Raw genomic sequence first — 23,239 nt, forward strand, 5'->3', positions numbered from 1 at the left:
ATTTTTGTAGTTGTACAGTGTACAATAGCCACAAACAGAAATAAGTTCTAATGCTTGCTTATAAAAACATAACAAGCAAAAAAAAAAAAAAGTAAGAAAATAAAAAATAAGTATTCAACATTTTATTTTGTTAATAATGAGCATCTGTAAGACTTAATCAGTTAACATGTCCTCATCAGTATTTTACTTCCAACCTGCTCGTTTGTGCGGACAGACGTCTGCTGTGAGCAGCGTTTTAACCAGCTCTAACCTACGGACCACCAGCTCGTAGCCTCTCAGACTGATATTGGGTTTGCCCGCTGAAGCCTCCACCCGTGCAGTCTGTGTGAGGTACACAATATGATGGCTGAGCCGCTACGCCCCATCAGACTGATAGAAGAAAGAAGACATCAATCTTTCACTAATTCCTTCATGTGTGAAAGAGTCCTTGTGGTGTTGGCCAAATGGGGGGAAAACGCTTCATCCAGAGGTTTTGAATGAGGAGAGGAGGAGAATCTTCCCACTATCCAAACCCTTGCTTTTGGGTGTCCCCTGAGCCCCACACACCTCAACCTAGCAATTGACACCCTTGGACAGCCGACCAGATGGCAGCAGCATTAACCCAACAAAGGCAATCTAATTAGGGGTACAATAGAGAGAATGGATGGGGGTGACAGTGTCCTGATGGACGGCACGCCATGCAGTCCGCTGGAAACCAATCCCATACTTCCAACCTCCATCCTTATACACACACTTTCCTTTAACACACACCCACTTACACCCCCCTGGCAGTAATACAGGGGGCTATGACTTTATTACCCCTCATTAACACAAATTAGACCACTTGAGCCTCCATGAATGGTGATGACAAATTGAATTAGGTGTTTGGAAACAAGTCAGTCTCCACCCCTGGCCAGGCTGTGACCATATTGCATTGACATTCAGTGATGGGTGTTTGTGTGTGTATGTTGGAGAGGTGCTATAATGAAGCACTTTTATTTTAAAGTAGGCGGACATTATTCTGTGAATGGCTGAATTCCTTTAGAAATGATTTGGATCCTGCAGGTCGAGTTGAGTTAAGTTTGAGAAGTTAAAATGAGAAGAACAGATTTTTTTAAAGGCATTAGAAAATGTGTGTTTTTTACAAAGACACTTTCGGATTTTTTTTTTTTTTCAGAGATACGATCCATTATGTTACAACTCTTATTTACTATGCACTAGCACATCTACAACTATAAGAAATCAGGAGTGATTTTCCCATGTTGTGAAAGTAACATGCAGATTCAGATAAAACTTGAAAAACTGGAATATGGTGTGAAAGTTCATTTATGTCAGTAATTGAACCTAAAAGGTGAAACTAATGCATGAGATAGTCTCATTATATGCAAAACCAGATACTTTAAGCCTTTTATTTATTATAATTGTAATGATTTTGGCTTACACCTGATGAAAAGCACAAATACAGCTTGTCAGTTGTTATAAAAGAGATTTGTACAATATTGTACAAACATATGCATGTATATTGTTAGAACATTGTATATTTTTCAAAAGTCAAAATTAGATCATTTTAACGTGATATTGCTCATTTTATTTAGCATGTTTAGCAGCCCTAAGTTGCCTTAATAAACAGACTCAAAGATTGAAAAACAGTTCATTTGGTTCCTGATTTGTTACGTTTTACACCAAAACCAACAAGCTAATAATTTCAAAAGATTTCGACAGTAAAACATTTACTTAATACTGTTGCGTAGCCAGCATTCATGCTACATGCTATCAGGCAGTTTCATTAGCAAGAATGTGGCACATCATCATCCAAGTAAACTTAAATTATAAACTGATCATGATTGATTGCAAGAAAATAAATGTAGTTGTTTATTTTTCTTTCTTTCTACGTCTGCTAATAGTTTTCACCATTCTATACATTGTAAAGGTTTTGTGGAAAAAGAAATGGTGGATTTTATTTTTTCTTATTTATGATTTACAGTGTTTGTTTTAATACATTTGTTTACATTCATTTTCTCAGTCTATATATTTCCTTATTTATTTCAATTAAAACATGTTTTATTTTCTCTACTATTTAACTTACTGTTGTTGATTCATTGTGTGTGTGTGTGTGTGTGTGTGTGTGTGTGTGTGTGTGTGTGTGTGTGTGTGTGTGTGTGTGTGTGTGTGTGTGTGTGTGTGTGTGTGTGTGTTCATTTTTTTTCTTCTTGAAAATCCTTAATGAAAGATTGGTCTGCCACCCTGTGGCATAAATCTGAATTACAGTTTGAGTTTAAAATTTAAACCGAGCAGCATAATCGTATCAAAGCAGACGATAATTTCAGTAAACTCTTGGGTGAGTTTTTGTAATGTTGACTTCAGCGTTGGTGGAGATTTGGGATTTTAAAAACTGTTTGATTAATATTTGTAACTCATTTATTTGTGTGTGTCATGCAATCCAAAAGCCACAATAAAAAAAAAATCTTTTTTCAGGAAATGCATGGCCAATGGTAAGCTGTAATTCTGTAAATTGCTGTATGTGCAATAATTTGATGTATTGTACTACATCAGTTTCACAGCAATAGATTTTGTTCTCCACATAACAGATATTATCTGCTGCTGTGATTATGTTTGGTTTGAATTAAAGAAGAAACTTGCAATGCAGTAAAATGCAGTAAAACTTTATATTACCAAACATATTGTGTTTATTCAGCATATTTAGTTTTCCAGTACAGGTTCACAGAATCAATATGGCACCTGGTTTAATTAAATATTGTACTGAGCCATTCTCATAGGAGGACACTCATGTTTTGGTTCTAAACATACCACCCAGACACATCTCATCAACAGAATCAGCAAACCTTAGAAAATATATTGTTTTTTTTATTGTTTGTTTGTCCAACGTTATATTTATGTTTATTTTCTGGAAACATCATTCAAAAAGAGCAATGATGAAGGATTCATCCTCATCCATTGTTTGGATTATAACATCAGAGGCAACGTCAACAAGTAAACAAAAAGCAGGAGGAAAAGAAATGCGTTACAGTAACAGGGTACACAAAATTAAACTGCAGTAATGTCAAACAGTTGTGTCTGTTTTTTTTATGGAGTAACTGGCATATTTTAATGGCATTAACTGATGTTCACTTTCATTGTAAGTACTTTAACACTAGATGGCGCCAGAGTGGCAAATTTTGAGCTGAAGTCCACCTGAAAGTATTTTTCTCATCATTTTTATTGCATCATGTTTATTACATTAGCAATCGCACCATTTCATAACTTTTTCACACCAACACTGTAACAATTGGGCAGTTTCAGCAGAATTCAAAGAAGCAGAATTCCTAGATTTAAATCCCCCACACATATTGTCTCTCCTGCCTCTCCTACAGCCTCCATCCACTCTGTTACAGACTGAGAGAACTTTCTGTCTTTCTTTGTGGACAAAGTCAATAAGGTTAGATCTAGCATCTCTCCTTCAGTCTTATCGCCGCCTCTCCCGACTCCAACCAGGCCCATCATCCTAGATAGCTTTGCTCCTGTTTCTTTGCCTGAGTTAACCAAACTAGTTAACTATGAAGACCTCTGCAAGCCCCCTCGACATCTTACCCTCATCTTTGTTTAAAAGTGCTTTTCAGTCCATCGGTCCCAGCGTGCTCTCTATAATTAATGCTTCTCTGGTCTCTGGTCAGGTCCCTGCTTACTTTAAGAACGATGTAATCCACCCGCTTCTTAAAAAACCGAGTCTTGACCCCTCTCTCCATAGCAGCTTCAGACCCATCTCTAAACTTCCGTTCATCTCCAAGATCTTGGAAAAGGTTGTGGCTAAACAACTCACAGCTGCTCTTGATGAACATAACATCTATGATAGCTTCCAGTCAGGTTTTCGTAGAGCTCATTCTACTGAAACAGCTCTTCTTAGGGTCTCTAATGACCTTCTGACTCACAGTGATGCAGGGGACTGTTCTGTTTTAGCTCTACTGGACCTGACTGCAGCCTTTGACACTGTTGACCATCACCTGCTACTGGAGAGGCTGAGAGACTGGGTAGTTCTATCAGGATCTGCTCTGGAGTGGTTCTCCTCTTATCTGTCTGAGAGCTCCTTCTCTGTGGCCGTCTCCAAGTTTAGGTCCTCCACCACATCCCTCACTCATGGTGTCCCACAAGGTTCTGTGCTGGGGCCTCTACTCTTCCTCCTCTATCTGCTTTCTCTTCAGCACATCCTGAGCTCCTTCAAAGGAATCTCCTACCATCTTTATGCAGATGACATCCAACTGTACATCTCCTTTAAGCCCCATGAGATGTCTAAGCTGCAGCTGTTACACTCCTGCTTAGACTCTATTAAAACCTGGATGGCTGGGAGCTTTCTACAGCTGAATGAAGATAAGACTGAGATCCTCATCTGTGCCCCAGACAAGCTGGTTCCCAAAGTCAGAGACTCTCTTGGTCAGCTTGCTTCCCACACCAAACCTTCTGTCAGGAATCTTGGTGTGACCTTTGACACAGCTCTCACAATGGATTCTCATGCCAGTTCTTTTTTTAAATCTTTTTATACTTAATTATATATATATATATATATATATATATATATATATATATATATATATATATATATATATATATATATATATATATATATATTTATTTTTGTTTGTTTTTCTGAAGCGCCTTGTGATTTTTATCTTGAGAGGTGCTATATAAAAGATTGTTTTCTTTCTTTCTTTTTACATCTCCCATTGGCAACGTCCAGAACACTGTGATTCTGTTTCTCTGCCAACCACTGATCGGAGCAGTATTCTCCTAGCCTGGCAAGCCAGACTAAATAAATGTATTATTACAAACTTTGCAAAGCAAGAATTTGGTCTAGTTTACTAGGCTAGTATTCTCCTCCAGTCACCTATTTCTAGTGAACTGAGGATGCAGCAAGAATTTCAGCCATAAGGTAGCGCTGTTGCTTCATCCTCCTCCTGCTCTCTGGGTGACTGGTAGAGGTCTTGTTTTCCTTGTAGACTGGAAGACTTGTCCACCTGGAAGTGGTACAAAAACACAGTTGTGCAGGAAGTTTCTGCAATTTCCTCCCTCTTGCGTCACAAACACATTACTGTGCCTCTTACCCAAACCACAACCACATGGGACCCAGTGCAGCGCTGGAATTTTCCCACTGACAAAAACACATTAAGTGTGCAGAAGCTATGGGTTGACTGGAAGGTTGGGCCGATCTGTTGCTGTGATCCCAGCCATGAATGAACCACTTCTTAGCAGCACCTGTCACGTGTTTGAAATGAGTGAAGTCGGTTTCAGTTCTTGCCAGCATCTTCTTCGTTCTTTTTTTTTCTTCCATTTTTTATCTGAATAAACTTTTAGATCTACTTTTGGTTTCTGCCTGTTGAATGGCATGTTTGTGATTCTGCCCACTGGAAAATTTTCCCAAATAAAACATTTTGTTGTCGTTGTTATTTTTACTTGGTTTGCTGAAACTTATCCAATGCTTCAAAGCAGTGTCACTACCTTGGTATCAGGTGTCATTATTGTTCCACAGAGCCAGATTACTGTATCTATCTGCTCGATTTCCTGTCACTGGATAAAAGATAATTGTGGGGAAATGCAGCAGCTGTTACTGCAAAACAGTTCACTTTACACTTTAATCAAATATACGTCATTTATTATTTATTTCTACATAAAGAGAAGTTTGTTTTGCAATTTTCTCTGAAGCCTACAGTTGTTTTTTGCAGGAGAGGACCAATGTCTCTTCACCCTGTGGCAGATTTAAGTCAGTGCATTATTAAATAAGAGAAGATGAAGAAACACATCAATTTACCACTTGAACAATGATCAATGTGGAAAAACGGCGACACGCACAAAACAGCCTTTGGCCGTCCTTAGCGAACATTGTGTCTGCATGAGTTAAGTAGATGGGAATGAAGACAAATTGAGGTGCATGAAAGAACCAGCGCTGTTTCTTTATCTTCACTCCAAGTAACACAGCAGCAACTACTCACAAGAGCATTATTTTATAGTTGCTGTTTGAGTTTGAGCTGAGGTTTTCATCTGAATTCCTGTCAGAGTAAAAAGAGGTAAAGCGGTTTCTTTTTTGAATTTGTAAAACACTGAAAACACTTTTTCTACATATTCTACGTGATTTGTGTTCTGGTCCAACAGAATTCAGAGATTTAGGAATGCTTTCATTCTCTGTTTGATTATGTGAAAACAAAGACTGCTTCACATATCTGTTTACAGCTTTTGCTGTTCACACCCTAAGAAATTAACAACACACATTTACAATACTGCAACATGTAGGTGTCCACTGGGATCAGAGCATTAAACAGGACTAGATGTCTGGTGCTCTTGTTGTTGTTTGTATTTGCTCCTTTTCTGCATGTTTTCCATCAATCATTTGAGTGATGTATGAAACCATCTGCAGAGGTTCTGTGTTCACATTTTACAAGTCTGGCTGCAATGGCTGAAAACCCACAAGTCTTAAATGTGCAGAAGGTGATATCGATGAAGGAAGATCCCTCTGGGTTTCACATTCCGGGCTTTAATCTAGCTAACTGCACATGACCACTGGACAGATGTTCACATGCTGGTTCTGCAATCTAATAAGGCTGAAAATTTTTAAAGTAGAAATGTGATTAGAACTTGAAGCGGTGGTTCACTGAGGAATGTATAAAACTTGTTCTTTTACAAATACATCACGCTAACTTTCATATGTGTGTTGAACTCTAAATAGCCTTCTACCCCTATCTCCTGCATTAGCCACCGAAAGAAGATCAACGGTAAAACCCTCAGATCAGAAAAAAAAAACACACAGGTCTATGTGAATTAGCATTCATGGACTCACCCGTCTTTGCTTACAACGGGAAAGGCTGTTGTTGAACTAGCATCCAGGAGAGAGTGGACCACATCTTGGCCAGTAGAATCTAACTATCAGCATTAGCAACTCCACAGCATGACAGACCATGTTCAGGCTTGTGTTTATTGTGGAGTTAAACCTTTAATGTTGCATTTTATTACCCAAGAAAGAAGGGCAAACAGAGGCAGTGGGAATTATGCCAATTAGAGGTGAGATGATTGTGTATCATGATTGGTAGCATAAGACTCATAATCCAGCCATTTCCTGCCTCTCAATAATCCAACTAACTTCTACTACCCAAAACAGGAGCACCAGACTTTTTAGTTCACAGAAAACGACTTACAGGGCATTCATTCCTGCTAGAGGCGTCAGAAGATTTGCTGAAATAGTGACGTTTGCCCTCTAAAGATCACCTATGAGGACATAAGGACAAGTCTGTTCCTATATTGAGTAATCTAAACTGTAGTTTTACCACTTTTATTGTAATATGTAAAATTAGTCTTACTTCACATTAGTTTTATAAACTAGCTGGAAAAATCCGATGTGAATACTGATAAATAAGGTTTGGATTTCACAGTGAAAACTTTTTATTGAATCCATTGTTATTGATTTGCAGATTTTTTTCATTAATTTTTAAATACTGAAGTTCCATTATGTCTTTTTGAGCAAAAATAAACAAAATAAACTAATGCTGCATAATATAACAATATTGTTGTGTTTTTTTAGAGAAATGTTTTTCTTGAGGTAAATTCTGAGCTAATCCAGTTTTCCTTTCCAGCCTGCTGTAACATGATTACTGCTCAGTGTGACATAAACGATAAAGATAAACCACTGAACTGAAGCTGAACTCACACCTTTTACACAGGTCAGACTGTACAGCACACAGAATCCATCTCTTCCACTTTTTCCACCCCTTTCTAAATTACATGGGCGCATCAATTCTTTTTCAAATTTGGGATGGATATGTGGCACCAAATTGTCCCTGGGCCATAATGAAAAGGCTAAAGATGGTATCCTTTATACCTTGCTCAGTGGAATGACTTTCATGCTTGGCTGCTGTCCAATTTTATCTCCAGGTGTTGCTAGGCGACAGGAACATCCTTATTGCAAGTGTATTCTGGGAAATGCTTTGGCCATCAAATGAATTCTCTGTAAGTTATTTGCAGCCTTTAACACTGAAAATATGTTATAATAAAATGGAAGGATAGAATATAGATGAATGACTGAAGCTGTGTAGCAGTAAAACTTCTTAATCAGTAAATACTTAACAGCAATGACGTGGTCTGAATTTATTTCTAAACATCAGATTCACATTATTGAAATAGGTTGAATGACTGGAATGATGCAGAGTTTTAGATTCGTTTTTATGATCACCTGTTTTTCATTTATTTTTTTATCTGGGTGAAGCACTCCAAGTCACTTGATGGTACAGTTTAATTAAAATTCTTGCTATAATTATTCCTTACTCGTCTCAATAAAAAAGACATAGAGGTGTGCTAAACGACATTATGTGTCATCATTACACATTTCTGTTTTAATCAGTGTTTTAAAGAGGAGTGATGCACTTATTAATGCATGTCAGAGTGGGCTGATTGATTTGTTCATTACGTTTATAGGACATGAATATGCCTAATTAATCATGACAAGACAAAAATGAGGAGTTCATGTCGACAACTAAAGAATCAACAGACTAGCAAAACTCAAACAAGCAACAAATATGAAAATGTCTGCACAAGGACACTTAGAGGACTTTCAGCTATCAGTGTGCTGCATCAGTGGCTGCACGCAGGAACCTTTTAGTGGTTTAACCCCCAATCCAACCCCTTAAAGCTGAGTGTCAAGCAGGGAGGCATTGGGTCCCATTTTCATAGTATTTGGTATGACCCAACTAGGATTTGAAACCAAATCTCCCAGTATGGACACTCATACCAGTAGACCACTGGGAGTGTGCCAAAGTAAACCAGACCAAACCAGAGTACCAGGGAGAAAGCACAAGTAGAGAACATGCAAACTCCACACATGAAGGCTGCAGCAGAGTTTGCAAGCTTCTTCCTGTGTGACAACAGAACCAGCTGCACCAAAATGCAGTTGATGGTGTAAAAATAGCCCTTGACCCAGACGTGGTCCAACAATAAAACACATTACGCCTCAAATGGAAAAAAAAAGTTTTAACTTATTTCAGGTGCAGTGTCAACAGAATCCTGATGAAGCACCTGCAGATAAACATAAAACGTTTTTCTTTTTTAAATTTTAACTTCAATATTTTGTTATGCGCTCTGCATAGAGCCTCATAGCATATTAATAAGACAAGGACAATGATGGAATGAGGCAGAGTCTTAAAAATAAAGAATGCTAATAGGAAATTTTATAAACAATTTATTGTTTCCTGGGATGCCCTTTCACAAACGGCCAGGACTGCTACCTGCATGAAAACATTCTTACCACAACTGGTGGAACTTTCATTCTTAGTTTTTTGCGAATTACTCAGATATAAACATAAAACAAGTCTGCTGTTATGTTTTATTTCTTGTTTTAGTCAACGCCAACATAAGGCCGTTATAAAGCCAGACTATGGATTTGTTGTTGCTAAAGCAAGCAGCAAAAGCACCTGTAATGTTCATTGGCCAAGTGATAATATGGTAGTTTGCTGTACATATCGTACTCCTTGCTGATGATTATTTCAGCTGACAGTACATATGCACCAGTGAAACAGCCACCAAGAAAAAAGCTGATCATGCTGTGCAGGGAACTTAATAACCTGTCCACCTCACTCAAATAGCTGCAGGTTTGGATTTCATATAAATCCTTTGTGAAATTTTAATTACAGCATCAAAGCTGTAATCTGCCCTCCGAGGGACAGAGTTATTATTGCAAAGTCCAACGGATGGTCAGAGCAGCAATTTTGAAGGAGAGTTCATTAACACCAGAGCTGTCATAATGAATCTTTCCATGCTAGCAACTGTGGATAAAAGGTGCCACACCACAGGTATGTTATTGTAATGGATTTTATCACCACTAGGGGCACTGTGCTGCAAACTTATCTTATACATATTTTTCTCTACCAATTTAAAATAAAACCTGATTCGAATAACCAATGAGGCGTCTAATATGAAGAGTGGAGGCGGTTCCCTCTTTACCGCTCTCAGTGGGATGGGTTCTACTCTCGGCTTCTGTTCAATTTTATCCCAGGAGTTGCTAGGCGACAGGAGGATCTTTACAGCACGTCCAGTTTGTGAAATGATGATACCCATGAATAAATTCTGCTGCTTTGTAACTTTTTTGCTTTTCAACCTGTTTTACTGTGGGTCAGTGAAATAGAAGAATATTATTAAAATAGACTTTTTCCCTCAGTCGTGTTATTGTTACTTTGTCCTGATGATCGATTAGGGGTTAGTTGTCTCAGCTCTATATAAGTTTGTGTGTGTCTACTTCATCAGCCTGTGATTAACTGGTGACCTGTCCAATAAATAATCTTCTCTTTGTATGGTTTGTATGTTTTTATTCAATAATTCTACTTTATCATTCGAAATAGCTTTCATCCAAAACAACATCAAGAAATTTCCACTCAAACTGAGTGCTGTTTCTTAGAAAACATCACCTCTGAGTCCATTCTCATTTCTGGTTTACCATCAGAACCTGAAAACATAGAAATTGTGGATTTATAATTTAGATGGAAACCATAGGTCCTAAAGAAACTTTGCACAAACCATAAAACATGAGACAGAAATCAACTGTTGATGAAATAATTTCTGAAGTTTTAACTCCCTCAGAACTGGAAACTTCACCTGGTTCTGAAATTAAGATTAACCCGATTTTACAACATGAACATGCTGTTCAAAATGTGTCTGCTGTAGATTGAATTTCTACCTCAACAGGGGAGTCTTCAGAAAACATTGAAAAAAGTGAACTTTTGGAACCTGTGCAAACAAAAGTTCCTTCTAAAAAGTCTCAAGGGAAAAAAATGGGACAGAAAGAATAATGTTTTCAGACCTCAGACTCTCTCCGACTGGGGAATACTACAAAATCTGTCATTTTCGGATCTGTTGAGTGACTTTGAGACAGAAAACTAGGTTATAGTCGTAACCTCAGTTCTCTGAAGAGCATCAATGAGATGCCTCATGGGATACGTCCCTCCACATTCTGTAAACGAACGTCAAGAAAGAGAACCAATTTGATGTCCTGAAAAACGATTTGACCTTTGAAATGGTTGGATCATTTAGCATCTCAGAGACAGAAGAACGACGGAGGCTTTGCTGGTGCTGAAATTCACCAATCTGAACCTGTGGTTCGTTCATGATGTTAGCGGTGCAACTCTACCAGTAGCTTCAGTGTGCATCGGATACAGCTGATGGCTACATCGCATCCCTAACCCTAACCAACCATTGTCGGACCATATTGACAGACGAGCTTCCTGACTTTCCTAAAAAACCCAAACTGTTGACAATTTGCACACACGTGGAGTGTGTGACTCCACACACTCCACGAGTGTGAGACTCTTACTGAGACTCTTAGTCTCAGGTATTCTTCTGAGTGTTTTATTTGATCTGTGCACCGGAAGCTTTAAGCGAGGTATTTAAAAACAATTCCTTGTAATTGTAACGATTAACAGTCAACCTCATGGTTGAAAACACTTTTATTTACAGAAATTAGTGTTGTAGTAATAAAGATATGCATCATATGTAAACATCACTGCTGAAGGGCATTTTTTTAATGTTGAACTTATTGATTAACCAAAAACATACCACCCCTGTTCGAATAAAGAGAGAGGGGAAAATAATTGTGATGATGTTTAGAAACCAGATGTGGGCTAGTAAATTATTTTGTAATGAGCTGAATCATTTCAAATCGCATCATGAATTGTATCGAATCAAAATCATTGTCAAATCATCAAGAAAATCATCATCACATGGAATCGTGTCGGCGGAGGATTTGACAACATCGTTAAGGTATCGTATTGCTGGTATCAAGATGCAAATCCAATCCCCTCAGTGGTGTGGGATTCACTTCCCTATTGGCTAAAAGGTGCTGGATCTCCATTTCCTTTTCCTTCTCTCACCCACTCCCTCACTGTTCATTTTTTATAAATAGAGCTAGAATCCTGTCTGCAGCCGCTGCAGTAAAGTGTGTTTATTTTTTCTCATTTGTTATGATTATGTTAAAAACCGGATATCTGTTTAAATTCCGATGCCGCATTAAGGTCACCAACTGGTGTAGCTGAGTATTGCACTTTGAGGTGTGCATGCTTTGAGCAGATGATTGATTGAGATACAAACACTGAAAACTCGAGCTGAAAAACAAACTAATGTCAAAATAAAATGTGAATAAATAAACATTACTGACTGCAGTTGCTGCTAGTTGCTGCTCTAATTATTGATTCCCTTTATTATTATCATTTCATTGTGCTTATTTCTTGATTCTGATTTTGCTCATCACTTATTTTTTCTTGCACCAATAGTACCGCAGCAATTTCCTAAAGTTGTGATTCGCACATATGGCAATAAGACCCTTCTGATTGTGATCATGTTTGGCAGAAAGGCACGCACGGTAGGCTTGTGTATTTATTGGAGTATATAGTCTAATGTATCTGTACATTTGATGACTGACTTTGTGAAACTGCTTATCTGGAGAAAGGAAATGGTTGATTTGGAATTGTAGTCATTTTCCAACTTTCCATTAGAATACTTATAATGGATTAAAAAGGTAAATCTTTTCACGCATCACAAATAATTATTTTCATCAGCTACCTTTTTCTTTTTTTCAACATTGTTTCTGTTGTTGTAGGCATGCTGTGATACTCTATCCCTGAAAAATGTCCTCAATTGGAGTAACAGGTTGTCACCAAGGCGGCGGTACGATGAGTCCCAGCACCAGTCCAGTTCAGAACCATAGTTTAATGGTCAGAAGCAGATATTCAGCTGCTTTGCTCTACCCATTGCATTTGTTGTGCACACAAATTATGCGTTGCATGAAAAGCTAAGACATGATCTCAGGATCATGAAAGATACATTTCTCATAAATGGTGCATTTAACTTGATTATACGGACCCAGTCTGCAGAAGGGCTAATGGAAGATAAGGCGTGGTGGGAATACGACCTGTTAGATGACTGTGTTTGTCTGAAATGTAAGCCTGCCAGGCTTTTTCACCAATGTTCTCACAGAGATAAATCCCTGTTGCACTTACTAGTCATCCATTTTTAATGCCACAGCCTCAGCTGGAGAAACACATGAAGACAGAAGTAAGGGCGATGCGGTGGTGTCATAATATATGCAAAGTAGAATCTGAAGCAATTACAGGGGTTGTTTTGCTGGTGCAGAGAGAGAGAGCAGACAGCAAGGCTATTCATAAACTAATGACAGCATTTCTCCATTCATTATTCTTCTACTTTGTGGGATATTTGTAGCAAGTTGCTGTTGAATCATGAGCTCTCACAGCTGCACAAATCTGACTTGTTCATAGAAAACAGCAGCAACGTTTCCTGTCTGCCTTTGAGCCCCATAATAATTCTGCTGCAGCCATTCCACAGATGGCAGGCGGAGAAAGCCAGGAGGGCCAGCTTTTCAATCCACTTCAGTGAAAACATGATCCGACCGAACAGAGGCATAAGCCAAGACATTCCTGTGTGGGCAGACCTCCCTAAACAACAACGAACAACTGCAGCTCTGTGTTTGTCTTCTTGAGAGGAGTCTTCTAAACGCGAGGGCAGCAGATCGGCCAGAGCTTGACCAGAAAGATAAAGTGAAGTTTCTTCTCTGTTGAACATGGCACACAGATTTGTCAGGAACACCAAATATGGCTCACAAAGCCACGTCTTTGTTTCTATGTTTCTAATCTCTCTCGCTTGATTTAATTAGCTTGCATACCGCAAAATCAGTTAGTAAAAGAGTAACCTGAGACTTTCGCACAACGTACAGTATGTGTTTAATAAAATCTCTGTCGAACACAAGCCACAAAAACACAAAGTTATAGCTCTGAATATTTGATACATTTTATTTCTCTAGTGAATTCATGTTATTCTGCACAGCAGCATACAGTAAAGTCTTGTAAAATATAAATAACAAAGTTCAACAGTGTTTTTCTCTTTTTCTCGTAATCATTTCATCAAAACCTCTGTTAAAAGTGGTGCCTGTTGTCAGCATTGGTTTTTTTTCAGTACCCACTCTTGCACACTCTCAATCCAATATTTGACATCTAATCTTTAAAAAGCGAGGGCATAATCACTATTTACAGATAATCACCTTTTGGTGAGCAACGCTTGTAGCTTCTGGAAATTCACTTCCATCATGTTAAATGCAACAGAATGAAAATAAGATTATGTTATACAAAGATCAAAAATACTATCAAAATCCTTATTATAAATGGCAGCACTACATCAATTAACTGTAGTTAACATTTTTACATATAAGTACAAAATCCCATTGAGGTAGTACCCTCTGAAGTCACTTGTAATGTTAAAATACAGAAAAAAATTCTTTTACAACAGCAAATCTTCCATTTTTCTTCAACACAGTTGTATTCCTTTGGTAAACAAAACTTTCAGACACATGCAGTCCTGCAAGTGACACTTTCAACCATACATTCACAACATGTTTGCATCTATTTTTGGGATTCTCCAGGTATTAAGTAACAGAATTGTTGTTGACTAACATTCATTTTGCTATTTTTCACCCTCACAAAGAGGGAAAGGTGGGTAGGACTCACTCCACTTCGTACTGCAGAGCAGATCTGCCTCTGTAGACTCTCTGGTGAACAAATCGTCAGGGCAGACCGAAACCAAACAACCTGACAAAAAATAAATCCAGTGTCACCCTTATTTTGGGAATGTAAACATAAGATATGTGTTTATTCTCATTTCTTAGTTTGGATGATTTTCTCATCAAAAGGAATTGGAACAAAGGTTTGGCAAAATAGATAAAAAAAAATAAACCAACAGAGGCCACATTGTTTTTTTTTTTCTTATTTCAAAGACCTTTCCTCTCATGCCTATGTCATGAGCAAGGTGTAAAATAGGTGGTGGTGTTTTCAGGCAGGCAGAAAGGATCAAACAGTTCCTTCCTCCAGTCAGACCCATACCAGTACTCTTAATGACACATTCTCATTCTTTAATGGCAAACATAACTTTGGTTTACTAAGACATGAAAGGAAATCGCAGCAAGCTTCACTCGCTGTACAAAAATACTTGGCAGAGATAGGCTGAGACATTCACCCCTTCTGATGTCAGTGTGTTTCCCTAGAAGACCAAAATATCTTTTTTAAAACGTATTCACACTTTATGATTATTGATACATGTGTGTGTTTATATGCACACTCTCAAATGACTACCAACTAGAAGGGAGAAAAAAACAAACGTATAAAGCATTAACTTATTCTATGTGGATAAAAGAACTATAAAAATATAAGAAATCTTATAGGAGAAAACAGACAAAATCAGTATGTTTATGAAACAAGAATAAAGGCTAGAGCCCAAATCAAAACAGTCCTCTTAAAATAGTTCAGTGCAATTCAGTTTTCCTTACAGTCTCCTGTTTTAGAAGATTTTCATCCTCTTACCGCCCACAGCCCTGCCCCCCTTTAATGGTCGCTGGGATGGCTGGTCTTTTGACAGTGGACAGTATTTTATTGTGTGGGCATTGTCCCCGTTGGCACTGCAGAGAGGGCAGGTATAAGCCCTCAGAATTGGACATACGACCCTGCCGTCCGGAGTTTTCAGGACGTGAGATCCGAACACCTCCTCCGGCGCTCCGTTATTTCGGCAGAAGACGCAGATTTTCGGCTCCTGTTTGCTCCTGGAAGCGGGTTTGCGCATCTTCCTCTCCATACCAAACAGATCGAACCCAGCGAAGCTCCCTCCAAAGCCCACCTCCCGCTCAGGCAGTTGACTCTGGAAGGGGCTAAGGATCGAGAAACGCTCCTTCAGGTCCAGGATGGAGGGCGGCGGGGGGCTCCCGGACGGGCAGCAGCAGTCCAGCTGTCCGCTCTCTCCAACGCCGCCCGCGATTACGCATGGACACTCCGGGGAGTCGTCCAAACCCAGAGTCGCTTTGAGGGACTCGGTGATGGAGTTGGGGTTCTGGGGCATGCTGAGTTGATTATTCTTAGTAACCAAAGTCGTCAGCCCGAGATAGTCGTTCCAGAAATTGAAAGTGTAGTCATACGGGTTGCGCGCATTCAAGTAGTTGTGATTGAGAAGATCCATGGCCACTCGTGGGCTTTGCTTGTCGTCAAAAACAGCCGGCGTAATCCGTTAGGTCTCAGCCAGAGTTCACATCCACGAGTGCGTCATGAACAGCGACGCGATCTCCAGTGTTCCTGTTTTTGTTTGACCTTCCTGCCAACAGGCTCTTATAAAGGGCCAGAGGGCGGGGCGCGCTGCCTCCAAACCCAAATTTCTGATCAGGACAGCTCCTTTTCTTCAAAGCCACATTCAGACGGGCTTGTTTTCCTGCGGGCTGGCGCTGTGGCCACATCCATCACGCTTCTGGCGTTTACTGATTCCCGCAGTCTCACATGGAAAGGTTTTTAATAGTTAATGGTTTCCCCAAATGAACAGAGAAAATATTTCGCTGACGAAGGCTGCTGTAGTTAATCATGGTGTTAATCATAACGAGCATGAATCTTTTACTTCTGGACAAACGTCGAGGTTCTGCGCCTTGAAACGAATCAATACAGCTGATCATTGTGCGTAAATACCACCAAGGCCAACTCTGGAGCCGCTTCTATATTAACTCCTGCTGTGCCAACAGGCACAAACCACTTTGTTCCAACAGGAGCCACATCCAGTATGCAAAAAAGTAATCCAAACATGTGTATAACTTAAATTAAAAACAAGAGCTACGTCCTGGTAATAACCACACAATCTTCATTTTTTTATGTTGAAGACATTACAGTCACCAAGTTTTCAGAACCATAAACTATACTTTCACATATGAACTGAATTACTTTCAAGTAAATGACTGAAATGTACCTAATTATAATTATTAGGTTTTGAACAGAAAAGATCATTAGAAATTATGAGTGGGTGTTTCCCAAGTTTAAAGGAATTCTCACTTACAAAAAAGAACACACACACACACACACACACACACACACACACACACACACACACACACACACACACACACACACACACACAACTTAAAATTCGCAAAACACAACAGTACACAAGGGCTGCAACCAACAGATCCGTCTTCAACAGGGGGCAGCATCATGCAGTTTCAGGTCAGACCATTAGAACTAAATAACCCTTCGCTCTGCTGTTCTTAGAGCACTCCTGAATGTGTTTCACCACATAAAGGTAAGGAAGAGGTTGAGAAGAAGCTAAAGCCACCATTATGTCCCACTAGAAGTCAGCAAAACACTTTAAAGAGAGTGAATGGGGTCGCATTAAACAAACTAATGAACTTTTGCCTCCACTGGATTCCAAACTCAAATTAATGCACATATTGACTATTATATTAAATAGTTTCATTTGGTCTGTGTGATAAACTACTTTACTTGATAAATGGCACAACAGCAGAAAGTCGCATGATACTCCAAGGAAGACTGAAGTATTCAGATGTCAGCATGTGGGACAACATCTCTAAAAACCACAACACTTGGTTTACTAAAAATAATAAGACTATTGTTAACAGGCATTAAACATTATGACTGGCTTATAACCTGTAGCTTACTACAACCTGAAAATACATCTCTGATTAGTGTCTCACTGACTGTTGGCAACCCATTAGTGACAATAAATGACATTAAAGTATGAAAATCATATATAAATAACACAAACTGCCTCATATAGCACTAGCAACTTTTGCTGGCCGGATCATGTGCAGTATGATCAAAATGCTAAGACATGTTAACAGTGATCTGAATTGTGTGCAGATGTCCTTGTAACATCAAAATGTTTTCAGTTTAAGTGTATTCTTATTTAGATTTCCACCCCGCAAAAAGCGTTTCACGTTTCCTTCTCTCACTGACTCATGGAAAGTACAGCAAAACAGGCCCAAGAGAAAATCTTTAGAGATGTTTAAGAATTCATGCAAAACTGAGGTCATGTAATCTATGCAAAAATACTGAAAACCATTTGTGAACAATTTGAGTCCTTCTGGAATCTTCCTCCTGCTGTCGATGTAACATCAGCTACCAACAGGCACAAACCAATTTTACTGGCTTTTGATGTTTTTGAGTCCGTGTGTGTGTGTGTGTGTGTGTGTGTGTCAGCCAAGCAAGCTCAAGAACATTTAGTTTACGGGTTTTTGAAAGCTGAGGTAGCACCCAGAGCAGACACAAGGCAGCCGTCCTGAACAGACCTCTTGCTGTGGGCATCTGATACTGTGATGAAGTGGGCATCTGAGGAATGTGGATGCGGCTCTCTTGAAACAACGATAGCACGAATGACTGGTGTTCTAATTAAAACTTGAAGGGGGGAGGCTGGAGGAATTCACTGACTCGGAAGGATCGCATCTTTTTCTACTGGAGATGATAAGAATGCACCACCTTTCAGCAAAGAGTGATAAAAACAGAGCACGCTCTACTGAGCTGCAATGTTTTAGAGACTATTTCTTACTATTCAGTTTGTTCAGCAACTTCAACTGAAATGATATTGACTTCTCACTCCATCACACTACTGGAAAATATGAATTTTATTATAAAGCATTAATAATGCATTTAATCACCAATTCTTTTTTCTGCAAGCCTGGAACCAGTGAGAGAGCAGCTTTCTGTGTTGCTGCAGTGAATCTAAAATATTTATGGCCACATTATCCCTTTACTTTGTTGTGACTAAGAGGAATTAATACTGTGCCATTAACTAAAGCTAATTCTGTTGCTGCCTCGAGGTCGCATGACTATATTTGACAAGGAAGTTAAATTAGCAGTGGAATGATGCATAACTTCAGCTGTATGGATATAAATTGATTTGGGACTGGCGGTGATGTCGTGCAAAAAGACTTTGCTTGAAGATACATTAACAAAAGCATAGGCTCTGAGGAAGAAAACTAATATTTTAGTAATCAGGTCATATTTTCTGCAGGGGTTCATTAATAAAGAGACAAAAAATATCTCTGCAATGCAAATGAACTCAAATAATCATTCTGCAAAATGTTAATGTCTGGTTTATGCAGTTTTTGCATGAGCTAATCTTTCACTAATGTTTCTAGTATTATAATTATCACAAAGATCCAGTAAGAAACAAAACAAGCATTTTTCTTTTTAGCAGCGTGGGCAGATTAGTCATCTTTAGGGAAAAAAACTAATTATTCTTATTTAATGTGATCATTTGAATACAAAATGCATTAAAACAAGACAAGACAATTTCTAGCTTAGGCATGTTTTAATAAAAATGCCCATAGAGTATGATATTTGTGTGAAATGTACTTAATTTGCTGGCTTAATAAAAGAAATAGTGGCCTTGAAAATGGATCATGTGAAGAAATTACAATGTCTTGCTAAAGGATACTTTAGTGGTGGACGTACCCTCCTACTTTAATAGTCCAGGCTTATGCACAACCAAATAGGCTCAGTAACCCCAACGCTCATGTTTACACAGCAAATTGATCACTGAAACAATATACAACAGCTTTGCAAGAATTGCTAAAAAGTCTTTTTTGCCATATTGATTGCTGTAATGAAGATGAATGCTGATTCTTTCACTTTGAAAACAGCTCATTCGTTTGCAACCTGCATTCCCTATACGTTGTCATAGTGGGGGAAATAAAAGCTCTAGGAACAGATTACCATGTGTTTTCATTCACAGCCATTAGAGCTCTGCTTGTGATTATGCAAATGAGAGCAAGCAGGAAATTTAATCAAACCGCAAATTTGATTTTATATGAAAGACTGCTGGAGGGCGGGGGCTCGATCACATAATATTGGGCAGCAGAATAGGTTTTGATTTGTCTTCTTTCAACTTGGACACAACACAGCTTTGTAGGTTTTAGGTTTTCCATGGTTTAAAAGCTTGAAGTCAACAGCGCTGCGTACGGTTTGATTACCCTTTGTTCTCCCCAGAGAGGCTGAATGGAAACTGTAGTTAATGGGAAGCATTTCCATATCAGCAGCAAAGCACAGCAGCTTGTGTTTTGCATTTTATTGTTGGTCCAACCCCCTGAACCAAGTATCTTAGTGCTCACTTTTCTTTTGTTCCACAGCTGAACCGCAAGAAAATGGGTTCTTGTATAATTGCACATAAAGTCAAATGATGTCATTGTGTTATGTGCGCCATTGCAGATAACTGGTGATTAAGTTGAGCATTCAGTACTTGGTTTAACCCTAACTCAAGTCCTTGGATTAAAAGAAAGTAACGTCCGTTCTTAAAAAACTGAATTCATTTATTCATCTTGTGGCCCAGCATAATTACGGAGATGGTGGTGTTGCCACACAACAACCAGTTTCATTTTTTTAAAGCCCAGGAGCCAAACAATATTATGAGCCCTCATTCCTTTATTCTGCTAGAATGTTTCTGCCCCCTTTATAAAAATGAAGTTCAGGCTCTTCCACTGCTGAATAGTTTAAGAAGAAGCAGTTCTGATGTACTTTCACTGGAACCTGACCTTGCACCAAAGACTGATGTAGGTTAGAGGAAATGTCCTTCACATAAGTGTCTGAATGTGGTGGTCATGCTTGAACCAGAGTGTATACAAGGCTCTCCAGTGATCTGAAGTCCCTTTCACAACTTTAGCTCAAACTTGTGTCCTTCAGTTTGTTCAAGGCACAGGCAGACTTTCTGATTCATCTTAGCTGCACCCAGTAAATATTGTGTTATCCCATTTTGCAGGGCCAAAAACATTCAGTGGTCTAGAATCTGTTTCAAAGTTACTGCAGGAAAAAGTTTAGAGGCAAGTATGGTATGCTGCCAACTTCACCTCAAAGAATCTCCAATATTCAAAATCAGAACTGCCTAGTTTATTTCTGCATTGACATTTCAGTGAATTTGATTCATATTCCAAACTTGTGCTTCATATTTTATAATCGCATCAAATAAACCACTCAGTAAAGTGATATTCTCATACCAAGCCATCTTTGCATCTGCTGAGTCAATAAGGTTCTTTTACATCCCTCCACTTTCACTACCAAAAACCTTTTCTAATGAGATTTGTTATGTCAGGCTATTGGATAAGAGTTCAGATTTAAACATTTGGTTTAATTTGTGAAACTTGATTTGTCAGCTTTAAAACCACTTTTACCCATTCACTACATAGATGCCCCTAGGCTTGTTGTATAAAACCATTTCTTCCAACAGAGGAATGTACAGACTTTCCCTAAAACATAAATGCAGCTGCAACAGTTTTAGTGTACGAGTCAGTTAAAATATTTATTTTCCTACACCAACGTCAGACAGTTACAGGTGATGACCTAAACATCCCAACAGTCCATTAGTGGTTTGATGGAATTATCATATCTCCAAAAACACAGTCCTCCTCCAAGCCAAGATTGTACAAATATCCACTTCCACCTTTAAAAGCACTGGTGACAATTCTGGCCCAACCCTTCTCACCCTGGAAAAAAATAAATAAATAAAAGCACTTATAAAAAATAAAGTTATAAACACACACACACACACACACTTTAAGCCAAATCAAAGGACTCACCCATGGCTCACCCCAGGAATTACGCACAATCCAATATTCTGTGCCATTTTCAACTCCCCAGCCTGCCACTGACACGATGTGGTTAATGGAGGGAATCTCGACATACTCCGAGAACAAACCTCCGGTGTACTCAGCCAGTTTCTCAGTGGACATGATTCCACAGCTGAAGGACAGTTGATGCAATTTAACTCACATTTACATTCCTGCAGAGACATGTTTCTCCCCACTCCACTTAAATACCTGATTGGTCCTCCTGCATAGATCTCTGCCATCATGTTAATCCTCCCACTAATGGCTCCAAAGTCACCCACCTTCCATAATGTGTAGTTCTGCACAGCGTGGCACCCCCCAGAAATAGTGCAAGTGCCACACTTATTGAAAGGGTAGCATTCTAGAATAGAAAGTCAACGATATTAGTCAACACGATGAATGTGCTGATGATTCAGATTTTACCTTGGTCAACTGCCTGGTAGTTGTTACAAGTCTCATCGGGAATCCCATAATTGTGGGCATACTCCCACACCCCTGCATGGTCTCCTCCATGACAGGTGCCAGACTTCGAGCAGTCGATCACATGTTGGACCGACAAATAAGCAGATGGCCACTTTCCTCTTCGCTTGACGTTGATGCGATCTAACAATGGCATGAACTATTTCAGCAAACGTCACGTAGACTTTCATTTTTTCCTCTTAAAATAAAAATGAGCAAAATAGGTCAAGCAAACACTTCATTACTCTTGAAAAAAACATCTCACCAGCCATCGCACTGGTGCTACCAAATGCCCAGCAGGAGCCACAGAACTGAGGGATGTGTTGGTTCCGAGTCGTACTCGCATAGTTGATGCCGTTTACATCCCTCCAGTCCCAGGACTTTGGCAACTGAGCAAGATTCAAGAAGTCATGAGGACGAGGCGCTGTTCTGAAGACATGTTTTACGGAAAATTGGTTAACGGAGACACTGCTGCTATGCAACCTCACATTATATAATCCACGAAGGTCACTGCATCAAGGCAGGGGGAAAATGTTTTATGATCATAAATCTGAGTTCAGACTTTTAAACAAGGCCTTTAACGTTTAGTTTCACTTGATCATTTAACAGAAATGACTTCCAGCAAGGAGGACATAGAATGTGCCCCTCAAGGCTTTTTGTGTTTTATAAAGTGACTTTTACTGGAAGAAAACTTATATTTTACTTCAACTTTTAAAATAACTAGATTTGAAGTGTGGAAATTGACTGTAGAGCAAACAAAAAAGTTACCAAATCGTTATAAAAACTTACTTGACTCCAAAATTAGGTTTTCTTGGCACAGGCTGATAACATCCAGGCTCACCGCTAAAATACCATTTTGCTGCAGCAAAATGGGCAATTAGCAAAGCTGTTAACAGGACTAGCTGGGCCATGCTGACCCAGCGAACACAATAACACGCAATGGTGGAGATCCAATGCTGTCAGACAGAGCTGTTATGTTTGTGGGCTAATCAGGCTCAACTTAGCACACCTGGGAGTAGCTCTGAGGATGTTCAGGTAGTGGTAGGCGCACAGCACATGCCAGGTAGTCGTCTCATAATGTTTGAAGGCTGCCTTTCTGAAGCCTCATTTACACAGAGTGCTGATGCAGATCAGAGTCCCTGTGAATTGAACCCAATCAGAGCTGTTACACCGGCTGCAGCTGCAGACTTTCTGCGTGGCTTCTAATTTTTCCAGATGGTGCATGCACATCATCATGAAGTTGGAGAAATCACCTGAGCCAGACAGGAAGTGAGACATGTGCCAGTGAGGTGCATCCTGATCATTTCAAAATAAAACCAGTGTTGCATCATTTTGTCGGCTTCTTGTATTATTAAAGACAGT

At 39.2% G+C, this 23,239-nt stretch overlaps 2 protein-coding genes across 2 annotated transcripts; both read right to left on the reverse strand.

The window, feature by feature from the left end:
• Positions 1–13,772: 13,772 nt before the first annotated feature.
• nanos1 (nanos homolog 1) lies at positions 13,773–16,424 on the reverse strand. The gene has a single exon (XM_015951377.3). It carries the CDS (start codon positions 16,003–16,005, stop codon positions 15,337–15,339), a length of 669 nt encoding a protein of 222 aa, XP_015806863.1. The 5' UTR covers positions 16,006–16,424; the 3' UTR covers positions 13,773–15,336.
• Positions 16,425–20,680: 4,256 nt separating this feature from the next.
• Positions 20,681–23,145, reverse strand: LOC107382187 (cathepsin Z). The gene is made up of 6 exons (XM_015954236.3): positions 22,667–23,145; positions 22,143–22,306; positions 21,842–22,021; positions 21,629–21,779; positions 21,389–21,551; positions 20,681–21,295 (listed from the first exon to the last, which is right to left on the reverse strand). Exons 1-6 carry the CDS (start codon positions 22,786–22,788, stop codon positions 21,173–21,175), a joined length of 903 nt encoding a protein of 300 aa, XP_015809722.1. The 5' UTR covers positions 22,789–23,145; the 3' UTR covers positions 20,681–21,172.
• Between the last annotated feature and the right edge of the window lie 94 nt (positions 23,146–23,239).

The sequence above is a fragment of the Nothobranchius furzeri genome, chromosome 1 (genome assembly GCF_043380555.1).
Source record: "Nothobranchius furzeri strain GRZ-AD chromosome 1, NfurGRZ-RIMD1, whole genome shotgun sequence".
Lineage (NCBI taxonomy): Eukaryota > Metazoa > Chordata > Actinopteri > Cyprinodontiformes > Nothobranchiidae > Nothobranchius > Nothobranchius furzeri.

Bases quoted from the DNA above. Each gene is read 5' to 3' on its own strand.
- nanos1 (XM_015951377.3), bottom strand. From the start codon at position 16,005: ATGGATCTTCTCAATCACAACTACTTGAATGCGCGCAACCCGTATGAC.
- LOC107382187 (XM_015954236.3), bottom strand. From the start codon at position 22,788: ATGGCCCAGCTAGTCCTGTTAACAGCTTTGCTAATTGCCCATTTTGCT. The intron at 21,780-21,841 runs GTAAAATCTGAA...TTTCTATTCTAG, and splicing joins CTACCAGGCAGTTGACCAAG to AATGCTACCCTTTCAATAAG. The intron at 21,296-21,388 runs GTGAGTCCTTTG...ATTTTTTTCCAG, and splicing joins ATTCCTGGGGTGAGCCATGG to GGTGAGAAGGGTTGGGCCAG.